The sequence below is a fragment of the Notamacropus eugenii genome, chromosome 3, assembly GCF_028372415.1.
Source record: "Notamacropus eugenii isolate mMacEug1 chromosome 3, mMacEug1.pri_v2, whole genome shotgun sequence".
Classification (NCBI taxonomy): domain Eukaryota; kingdom Metazoa; phylum Chordata; class Mammalia; order Diprotodontia; family Macropodidae; genus Notamacropus; species Notamacropus eugenii.
The window spans coordinates 341168064-341180347 of record NC_092874.1 but is presented as its reverse complement, the minus strand read 5'-3'; the positions used below and the strand labels follow the sequence as shown (position 1 = coordinate 341180347).

The window sequence follows — 12284 nt, the reverse complement described above, 5'->3', positions numbered from 1 at the left end:
AAAAGTTTGAAATTCTACTTACAATGAATAGAGGTACCTGCAAAGGAATTTTGTAGGACTTAATTTTCCGTAATTAAACTATTATGTTTCTGTAAGAGCAGAAAACTTTGTATATACAGTAAAAAACACTGTAATTTGTAGCACACAGTAGTCTCAAATCTGAGCTGAGGTGTTTCTGGCAAGTTTAGTTGGCATTGCATTGTGTGGTGAGGTGCAAAGTGCATGTGTTGTGTGTTGAGAACCAAGGCTGCAGTTGGGGAATGATGTGTATTCTTATAAATTTGACTCAGTTCTCTATTTATTTGAGAAATGATGCTCTTATCAGATTCAGTTGCTGTAAAAATTGTTTCCCAGCTTTCTGCTTTCCATCTAATCTTGGTTGCATAGCTTTTGTTTTTGCAAAAACTTTTAAATTTATTATAATCATAATTATCCATTTATGTCTAGGGGTATTCTCTATTTTATTCATAAATTCTTCTCTCATCCATAGATCTGATAAATAACTATTCCTTGCTCTCCTAATTTGCTTGTGGTATCATCCTTTATGTCTAAATCATGTCACCATTTTGATTGTATCTTGGAACGTAGTGTAAGATCTTGGTCTATACTTAGTTTCTGCTAAATTGCTTTCTAGTTTTCCCAGCAGTTTTTGTCAAATAGTAAGTTCTTGTCTGAAAAGCTGGGATCTTTGGGTTTATCAGACATTAGATTGCTATGGTCCTTTACTATTATCTCCTTGTATATTTCATATGAACAATCTGTGTTTATGCTAATTTTTCTCAATCCATTGTTGTGAATTAACCTAGCTAGATTAGTCTTTATTTAAAAAATATTTATAAATTGAATTTTGATAACTTCCTTTGACAGTATAAATATAATAACTTTCAAATAGGCAAATTGTTAGCATACTAAAATGATTATCATCCTGTATAAATTTATTACTTTCTCTGCTAATACAATTTTCTTTAATTCCATTTATTTTCATTTCAGTTTCATTTAATTATAAATGATTTTCATAGGCTGTCACTTTAAGTGTATCCTTACTTCTATCCAATATACATTAGGAAGAATTTTTGCTACAGGATTGTATTACAAAATAATAGCTACTCAGAATGAATATAGAATCCCCAAATCTTCCAGCATATTCTTGCTCTGGGTTCTTTGTTTTATTTTGTTCTTTTAAAAGCTTCTGATGGGCAGCTAGATCACGGAGTGGATAGAGTCCTGGGCTTGGAATCAGGAAGAACCGAGATTAAATCTGACATCAGACCTCAATTGGTTATGTGACCCTGGGCAAGTCACTTAACCTTTTTTTGCCTCACTTTCCTTATCTGCAAAATAAATTGGGGAAGGGAATGGCAACCCATTCTAGTATCTCTGCCAAGAAAACCCCAAATGGGATCACAAAGAGTCAGGCATGGCTGAAAAACTACTGAACAACAAAAAGGCTCATGATACATAGAAATTTGTGCAGTTTTGCACTCTCCCTCTCCTCCCAACCATGCACAGTTATTTTTATTCAGATTTACAGTAAATAGTAGGACTGAGCACCTATTTATTTGAGCTAATCATGATGTACTGTTAAATCAAGTGTCTATGATTTTATGAATGTTGATATTCCATCTACTCATACTTATTATGAAAACCCACTCTGTACTTTAATATGTTGTTTAATGAAACTTGTAGTTGAAATAAATATCAATCAGTAACCAGCTCTGATGATGAACCTCTCTGAAATTTCTTAGACTGATCTTTAGATGAGTAAGACACAGTTTGTTAGTCTTATATTTAAAATCTTGTTAGCTTGATCAGACTTGACAGAATATATACTCCACTAAAATAACCTTTGAGAACTTAGGGTTACTTTTTATCACAATGTGGCAGTAAAGCACTTTTGTGGAGGAAATGTGATGGTTTGATACAATTGATTTGTCTGACTAATGTCACTTCAATACTTTCAAGATTTGTAATTTCATTGGCATTGCTTCCACAATTGGCAGATCCAATGATCTAGAGTGGTTGCTGAAAAATTCATTACCCTGCTACAAGCCTGAAGAGGACGCTCTACACTGTCATAGGGTGATTCTCAGACAACAGACAAGTCGGTCCATCACCAGACTGACCCAAAGATGATCTCTCTTGGTAGAAAATAACTGTTAGAATGTTTATTCTATTTGCATGTTTTGGTTAAAAACCAGTCATTTTCTCTCCAGGATTGGATGTTAGAGCAGATCTTTAGTAGAGGATGTATATGAATATACATATTTACACATGTATATAGCATGTTCTTTGATTACAATTTTAGAAATAATGTTGAGGTCCCTGATATATCCTATGAATGTGAATCTGTTGCACAACAGTACAGTGTAATTTTCATAAAGAATTTTAAGATGCTGCTTGTATGTCTTTCCAAACAGTGAGTTCCAGAGAGTCTTAAGTATTCTTTATAAGAGACATATCATTTATAGAAATAAGAATCACATACGTTTACTGTAGCCCAATATATGCCAACATATTTAGGCACATGATACCAAATGCATGATATTAAATATAATACAAAATATACTATATATATATATATATATAATCTGTTGCAACAAGGAAACATTTACCAAGTAAGATATTCACTGAGAAACAACTGAACAAATTGGGATATGATTGTAATAGAATGTTATTGCTCAGCAAGAAGTGACGAATATGAGGAATGCAGAAAAACAGAGTATGAGCTGGTGCACGTTGAAATAAGCAGGAGATGAAATATAATGTCTCTAACAATATCAATGAAAAAAATTACTAACTTTGAGTAATTGAGACACTAGTAATGTGCAAGTGAACACGTTTCCTTGCTGTTGGCAGAGAGGTAGAGATTTATGAAGTTAGACGTGTCCAATTGTTTTTGATTAATTGTTTTTATTGTGGTTTTTTATGAGAGGGTTCAGTTCCAGGTGGTAATAGATTGGTTGTGGTGTATAGCTAGAAATGATTGATATAAAAACCCCAAAAGATCCATGAAAGTTACTTTACAAAAAAGAAATAAAGACTAAATTAAAAAAATGAATATTCCAATAACAACTGTGAAATTTTTACAAAGGAATACAACTCAGTATTATCTGAACTAAACAATAGCACCACAATTGCCAATTGAGATTATATAAATGTTTCACTTCATTAAAATGCCATTAAATTGTCTTAATTCTTGATATGCTTTCTTTTCTCCCCCCCCCCCATAATTCTGTAGCCGTCCACAGAAGGTCTGCTTATGTCCATTTCTGCCAGTACATCCTCTAAATATCTCTACCAACCTGTATATAATTCAGCATCCAGCAGAGGTAAGTAAGGAAATGGGAAATAATGAAAGTCAAACAATATAGTATGAAAAAAGCAACAGGAAAGACTATGGTGCAGGTGGATATTAGCTTATTAGCACTTTTGAAACTGTCTGTAATGTATTCTCTTTGGGGAAATTATTTTCTCTTTGTAGTGTCTGTTTTTTTCTCATTTGTTAATATTTTATAAGTGGTATATAATACAGTAACAATACTGTTTAAGAACCATTTGATAATTTAACAAAGTTGTGATCATAGGAATTTTAGTTGATTTTGAAAATTTCATGTCATCTGGTGAGACTTTTTGAGCTTTTTATAAATGAAGAGAAGCATTGCTTTTATAGCATAGAAACTTAATCTGTATCTGAATCCAAAACCAATTTATTCCACCTGTTCTATGTAGATAAATATGTTTTCCCCCTTTAAAATCGAATAATTTTTTAAATTAGGTTTTTGAAATGAATTTGAATTCTTTTCTTTTCAAGTCTTCCATGTCACCCCTCTGTAGTCTCACCTGAAGACTTACTTTACTGAGAAAATTGAGACCATTTAACAGGTGCACTTTTTTTCCCATTTTTCTTCATCTCAAAACTTCTGGACATCATTTCCCACTCTCTCCTTTCCCCTACTTTGTAGCTGATGGTGCAGTGGATAGAGCACCAGTACAGAAGTCAGGAGGACCTGAGTTCAAATTTCATCTCAGACACTTGACACTCAGCTGTGTGACCTTGGGCAAGTCACTTAACTCCAATTGCCTCATTTTGGGTCATCTGCAATCATCCTGATGAATATCTGGTCACTGGATTCAGATGGCTCTGGAGGAGAAGTGAGGCTGGTGACCTGCACAACCCCCCTTCACTCAAAACAAAGTCAAGTGCAAGTCATGTCATCATTTCTCTGATGGCATGGTCTTCTTTGGCAGCTAACGATGAATACACAAGCTACAATGTAGTCCTTCGCCTTGGCAAATGTAGAGTTTTTGACCTTACTGTAAGGTGAAGAACTCTACATTTGCCATGAATCCTATCCCCTTTTGTCCTCTCCAGCAGATCTCTCTCTCCCAAGTCTCCCTCAATTTTACTAAACATTTCCCTACTGCCGTCTGAAGCTATTGTTATATGTTTTCCCCTTTTACAGCCAAGTTTCTGTGAAAAGCTGTCTATATCAGGTGCTTTCTACTTTTCACTCATCCCCTCAACCTTTGCGTTTTGTTTTCTAACCTCATCAAGTAACTCAAGCTAGCCTGAGCCTTCCCACTAGGAGTGTGCCACCATGCCTAAACAAAGTGATTTTCCTTTATCTTACACAATAAACTCTTCCATACTGTTGCCTCAGGATAAAAATAAACTCCTTTGTTTAGCTCTTAAAGTTTATTGTAGCCTTACACCCACCTTATCTTTCCAGCCTCATTATATACGTTACTTCCTTTCCTACACTTTATAGATCAGTCACAAACCATTCCATATCCTCTCTTCATGCCTTTGTGTTGACCATCCCTATGCTTAGAGTGTACCTTCTTCTCATATCATAGATTCAGCTTTTAAGATGCAGCTCAAATTCCACTTCCTGCATGAAATCTTCCCTGCTTCCCCAATCGCTAGTATACTCTTCTAGTTAGTGTATTTATTCTCTTTATATTTATTTTACATATTTGTATGTATATATATATATATATTTATATACTTGTTTTTTCCCAGATAGAATGTAAATTTCATGAGAGAATGTCTCATTCTTTGTCTTGGTAATCTCAGAGACTAAGCACAGTGCCTGGCACACAGTAGGTACATGATAAATGTTTTTTGATTGATGTTTTTCATTTGGCAGTCTTTTTAAAAAAGGAAAAGTTAAAATAAAATGTGTGCATTATAAAAGTTTAGAAAAGTATGCTTATTCGTGTGAAATTGATTTAGCTTTTTAATTAAAGGAAAACAAAGTATTACGGACAGTACCTCTCCTTGCTGCATGCCTTCCTCAGGACAAGGTTAAGGTCAAGATTGGTCGACGCTTCAGTGAGGAAAGGTAAATCCTCTTTTAATTCAACTTCTGTTTCACTGTTATATTTTTAGATATTTCAGAATTGTGACCTGAATTTGTCCATCAACTACACCTCAGGGTGAGTGGTTTAACTAAATCGGTGTAATATGAATTCTTGTGTCTTATGAAGATGTACTATAGTGTAGTTTAATTACATAAAGAGATTTTCGAAGGGGTCTTAAAAACAGGTAAAATAAATTAGACAAGTTGATATTTTTAACCAGCCTAAAAGTTTAGTAGCAGCCATTCCCAAAATTTGTTCTGTCATAAAAACGGTATAACCTTTTTGTTTTTGAAAGGCGAAGAGATTTTCAATCTTATTTTTTTTCTCCTCTATAACTGTATTGACTCACCATCCTTCTCAGAGCATAGATCTGCTGTCTTGATCCTACTGACTTTACTCCCTCTCCTCTATTGTGAATCTACCTGTAGCCCAGGATTACGGAGAGAATTTTCACTGGCCTTTTCTCTCAGTGTTAACTGAATTTACTTCTTTTCATTTCAGTGTTGTCTTGTTTACTATGTTGCCTTATCAGGCAGCCCATCCAAAGTGCAGCCCATCCACAATCTGTGTAAGATAGAAATATATTTCTCAGTAGAATATTGGCCCCTTAAGATCATGGACTGTATTTTGCCTTTGTATTCTTAATAGTTGGCATGGTGACTTGAATATAGTAAGTATTTAATACATATTTGTTGCATTGAATTAGAAATAATGCTGGTATACATATCTATGAGAGATATGTTATTATAGATAAATTGATGGATTGGAGTCAGGAAATTTTGGGTTCACTCCTCACTCTTGCTACTTACTTTGGGGTGACCATGGGCAAGTCACTGATCTCTAGGCAAATTTCTGTGATTATACATTATGTATCAATTCTGACCTACATTGGAGGAGTACATTCCTACACTTGCCGTTAGCACTCCAATGAACTCATAGGTCTTTGATGTATTCATCATGCATCCATATTATGAATGGAAATATATTTAGCTCAACATCAGCATAGCCCTCTTTTGCTTCATCCTGTTGAGGAGGTGACCCTAGATTCGTAAGGCAATTTTGGTGAAGAGTAAGCATCAGTGGGAAGCTAGAAGGACTTTGAGCCTGATCTTAGGGATAGTCTGAATGTATTATACAAGAATAAAGTGATTCATCCCCTAGCGTGGGCCACTAGGTGATAAATAATTTGATCATGGCAATTTACGAAACAAAGTAAAATGCAAAATGCTTGTTAGTACTACGTGGGCCCCTTCTGCTTCCACAGTGGTAATGGTGTCTTTGTAGACAAAGGGGATAGAGGATACGATGAATTGCTGTAGGCTATCTAGAAACACATACAGTGTGTATCAATGTGAGATCTTTGTATACTTATTAGAAGAATGGAATGACTTTTGTATAGGTGAGGTAAAAGGATATCAGTGTCTGTATGTAGGAGGTAGGACAATATAACATTATATATTAAGGAGACTAATTTATGTGAGGAAATTTAGAAACCAGAAGGAAGAAACTGGTTGGAGAACATTTTAATAAAATTATTTAGAGACTGAATGGAAGTAACATTGTCACTAGTATACATTACAGATGTACAATTATCAGATGGAAGATGGTCACATATCTGAGAACTAGTGTGGCTTCAGAAAGGGCTGAGAAACAGTCAACATGGTGTTTGCTGCCCAACAACTCCAAGAGAAATGCCAGGAGCAGAACAGAGGTCTGTATACAACCTTTGTAGATCTGACCAAGGCCTTTGACGCTGTTAGTCATGAGGGCTTATGGAAAATTATGTCAAAATTTGGCTGCCCAGAGAAGTTCATCAGTATAGTATGTCAATTTCATGATGGCTTGTTTGCCCGGATTCTGGATAGTGGACAATGCTCTCATGTCCTCCCAGTCAGCAATGGAGTGAAACAGGGCTGAGTGCTTGCTCCCATGCTTTTTAGTATGATGTTTTCAGCCATGTTGTCAAATGCTTTCAATGAAGATGAACAAGATATCAAGGTCAACTACCATGCTGATGGTAAGCTCTTCAATTTGAAAAGACTACAAGCCAAGATCAAAGTGGAGGGAGTGTTGGTGCATGATTTTCTATTTGCAGATGATTGTGCACTCAATGTAGCCTCTGAAACTGAGATGCAACAAAATATGGTTCATTTTTCTGCTGTATTTGCTAATTTTGGCCTAATAATCAACACCAAGGAAACACAGGTGCTCCATCAGCCACCACCACACCATCCATACATGGAACCATCGGTTACAACAAATGGAGAAGTTTTAAATGCTGTGGATAAGTTCACTTACCTTGGTAGTGTACTTTCCAGCGATATACACATTGACAATGAGGTTGACACACACATTGCCAGAGCTAGTTCAGTGTTTGGGAGGCTTGAAGAAAAGTGTGGAAGAGAAGAGGTATTACACTGATTACCAAACTGAAGGTCTACAGAGCCATTGTGCTGACGTCATTGTTGTATGCCTATGAAACATGGACAGTCTGCCAGCGCTATGCCAGGAAACTGAATCGCTTCCATTTGAACTGTCTTAGGAAGATTCTAAAGATCATTTGACAGGATAAGATACCAGACACTGAGGTCCTTGCTCAAACTAAACTGTCAGACATTCAAACTGTGCTTCAGAAAGTGCAACTCCAATGGGCTGGCCATGTTGTTTGAATGCAAAATGTACACTTGCCAAAAAGACCATTTTATGGAGAACTCACATGGCAGACAATCACATGGTAGTCAGAAGAAGCGATACAAGGACACTCTCAAGAACTTTGGATTTGATTATGGGACATGGGAGACACTGGCACAAGACCGCTCCACATGGTGTGCCCACATCAGAAAAGGTGCTGTGCTATACGAGCCAAGCAAAGTTGAACAAAGGAAAGGTAGAATGTGCAGATTTGGAGTTACTATCCCAAATGTTCACATGGATTATCTGTGCCCAGTCTATGGCAGAGAATTCCGAACTTGTATCGATCTGATCAGCCACAATCATACACACTCAAGTTTCATTTTATCATGGTGATGTCATTTTGGTCCTCTTCGAGGAAGAAGGACAGTAACTAACGAACCAACCAACCAATATTATAGACCTGAATAGAAACGAAATAGATAAAGAGTGCTGCAAACAAATTGTAAGCCTTGCACAGAGGCATGCTGTTTCAGTGACAGGAGATGTAAATTATCAAGACATCCTTCAGAACTTGAGAATAATTTCTTAATAATTTTGTATACATATATGTATATATACATACATACATACATATGGAGAGAGTTTACATATATAGAGCAGCTAGTAATTTCTTTTCTTAAAGTGTCTTATTGATTTTTTGGTTTGTTTATAAATCTCTGATATTTTCCTCCCTACTCTTACCTCTCTCAGGGAGGGAATCTTATAACAAGGACTTCTTTAAAAAATAAAAAAAAAAGAAAAAGAGGAAATATAGGAAAAAAATCAGTAAAACAAATTATCACTTCAAAACAATTTGACATCATATTTAATATTCCATACTTGTGGACCCCAACCTCTTCAAAAGATCAGGGAGAAAATGTCTTTTTATATCTGTTCTCTGGGGCCCAACTTGTTCTTTATAATTCAGATTTGATTGTTGTATGGTTGTTGTTCTTATTTACATTGTTTTCTTGGCTCTATTTAATTTACTTTGTGTCAGTTCATGTAATTTTTCCATGCTTTCCTGTATTCTTCTTCTTTGTTATTTCTTATAGCACGGTAAACCTTCCCCCAATGGATGTAGATCCACTTTATTTCCAGTTCTTTGCTACTACAAAAATGCTGCTATAAATATTTTGGCATTTATGGAACCTTTCTTTTTTTAATGAATGACCTTATCTGAGAAATTTGATGCAGATTTTTTTCCCAGTTCATTTGCTTCCCTATTAATCCAATATGTGTTAATTTTGTTTGTGTAGCAGCTTTTCAATTTTATGTAATTAAAATTATCTATTTTATCTTTTGTATTTCTCTCTCTTCCTTGCTTGCTTAAGAATGTATCTCTTACCTGTTGATCTCCTTTCCTTTCACTTTTTAAAAATAACCTTATAATTCATTTTGGGTCTCATACCCAATTTGTTGTGTAATGTGGCATGTTTTAGTTCTAAACCAAATTTCTCCCAGATGACTTTCCAGTTTTCTCAGTAGTTCTTATTAAAAATGGAGTTCTTTCCTAATTTTCATCAATTCTAATTCTCCTTTTTCTAGGCCATTCCATTTATCTACTTCTCTTTTTTAAATTCAACCAAATTATTTTCATCACTTTTACTTTATAATATAGTGTAAGGTCTACAAGTACCATTCTTCATTTCGTTTCCAGCTTTTATCATTATTTCTCATAATATGCTATATCTTTTGTTCCTCCAAATGAATTTTGTTATTATTTTATAGTGTCATATAAAGTGTCCTTTGATAGTTTGATTGGTATAGCATTAAAATGGTAAATTAATTTAGGCATTACTGTAACTTTTATTATATTATCAGCACTCAAGTATGAGTACTGAATATTCCTTCAACTATTAAAGTTCTTAATTTCTTTAATTGATTCTATATAAGCACTAACTGGACTTTGGCAGATTCAGAAATATTTTATGCATTTTCTAGTTATTTTGAGTAGGACTTCCCATTCTATTGTTGCCTTGTAGATATTATTATTATTATACCGAAAGCTATTGGTTTTTGTATACTTATTTTGTAGCCTTCAAGTGTCCTGAAATTATTTTAATTAGTTTGTTTTGCTGATTCCCTATGATATTTATATTTAGTTATATTTACCTACCTACTTATCACCTGAGGCAACTAGGTGGCAGTAGTAGAAAGAGCAGTGTGTCTGAAGTCAAGAAGACCTGAGTTCAAATATGGCTTCAGACACTTACTAGCTATGTGACCTTGGACAAATCACTTAACTACTGCCTCATTTTCCTTAACTGTAAAATAAAGATAGTAGCAGCACTTACGTCACAGGGTTGTTTTGAGAATTAGGTAAGATAATAATATGTGTGAAACACTTGAGACAAACTGGCACATACTAGGCATTATAAAAGTCCTTTTCCTTTTTCCTTCTCATCTTTCTGCCTTTGATTTCTTTCTCGTCTTGCTATTGCTAGCATTTTTAGAACTATATTAAATAATAGTGGAGAGAATGAGTTTCTTTGCTTTACTCCCAGTATTCACTGAGAACACTTCTAATCAGTCAGCAAGCATTTATTAAGCACCTGCTCTGTGCCAGGCACTAAGCAGTGGCATAGAGGGAAAGACAAAAGACAGTCCTTGCTTAAGGAGTATTTCCTCACTGTGTATGATGCTTCCTTTTGGTTTTAGGTAAATATTTTTTTGATATTGGAAAACAAGGCCCTTTATGCTTCTAAGCCCCCTATCCCAGGTGTAAATACAGCTTGATCATAATGAATGATTTCTTAGATAAGTTGCTGTAATCTGTTTGTAGGTTTTTATTTATTTTTTATTAATTAATTAATTAATTTAACTTTTAACATTCATTTTTCACAAAATTTTGGGTTCCAAATTTTCTCCCCATTTGTCCCCTCCCCCTACCCCAAAACACCGAGCATTCTAATTGCCCCTATCACCAATCTGCCCTCTCTTCTATCATCCCTCCCTTCCCTTGTCCCCATCTTCTCTTTTGTCCTGTAGGGCCAGATAACTTTCTATACCCCGTTACCTGTATTTCTTATTTCCTAGTTGTATGCAAGAACAATACTCAACAGTTGCTCCTAAAACTTTGAGTTCCAACTTCTCTTCATCCCTCCCTCCCCACCCATTCCCTTTGGAAGGCAAGCAATTCAATATAGGCCATATCTGTGTAGTTTTGCAAATGACTTCCATAATAGTCGTGTTATGTAAGACTAACTATGTTTCCCTCCATCCTATCCTGCCCCCCATTGCTTCTATTCTCTCTTTTGATCCTGTCCCTTCCCAAGAGTGTTGACTTCAAATTGCTCCCTCCTCCCATTGCCCTCCCTTCCATCATCCCCACCTCCTGCTTATCCCCTTCTCCCCCACTTTCCTGTATTGTAAGATAGGTTTTCATACCAAAATGAGTGTGCATTTTATTCCTTCCTTTAGTGGAATGTGATGAGAGTAAACTTCATGTTTTTCTCTCACCTCCCCTCTCTTTCCCTCCACTAAAAAGTCTTATGCTTGCCTCTTTTATGAGAGATAATTTGCCCCATTCCATTTCTCCCTTTCTCCTCCCAATATTTTTCTCTCTCACCGCTTAATTTCATTTTGAGATATTATCTCATCCTGTTCAATTCACTCTGTGCTGTCTGTGTGTGTGTGTGTGCATGTGTGTGTGTGTATAATCCCACCCACTACCCAGATACTGAAAAGTTTCAAGAGTTACAAATATTGTTTTTCCATGCAGGAATATAAACAGTTCATCTTTAGTAAATCCCTTATGACTTCTCTTTGCTGTTCACCTTTTCATGCTTCTCTTCATTCTTGTGTTTGAAAGTCAAATTTTCTTTTCAGCTCTGGTCTTTTCATCAAGAATGCTTGAAAGTCCTTGATTTCATTGAAAGACCATTTTTTTCCCCTGAAGTATTATAATCAGTTTTGCTGTGTAGGTGATTTTTGGTTTTAGTCCTAGTTTCTTTGACTTCTGGAATATGATATTCCACGCCCTTCAATCCCTTAATGTAGAAGCTGCTAGATCTTGTGTTATCCTGATTGTATTCCCACAATACTTGAATTGTTTCTTTCTAGCTGCTTGCAATATTTTCTCCTTGACTGTAGGTTTTTATTTTAAAATTTTGAGTTGATATTAATGATTTTGGTCTACAGTTATTTACTTTAGTGTTTATCATTTTAAATATTAGAAATATTTTTTCTTATTAAAGGAGTATGGTAGCATACTTTCACTATTTTTCATTGTAATTGAGTCTGTA

The 12284-nt window shown here is 35.2% G+C and overlaps 1 protein-coding gene across 1 annotated transcript in view; it reads left to right on the top strand.

Annotated features, from left to right (window-relative positions):
- Positions 1-12284, top strand: part of DTWD2 (DTW domain containing 2) — a 134241-nt gene that overhangs the window by 42143 nt on the left and 79814 nt on the right. The window contains exons 2-3 of the mRNA XM_072597124.1: positions 3239-3329; positions 5251-5345. Of these exons, the coding sequence (XP_072453225.1) occupies positions 3239-3329; positions 5251-5345 (186 nt within the window). The remainder of the gene's footprint in view (positions 1-3238; positions 3330-5250; positions 5346-12284) is intronic.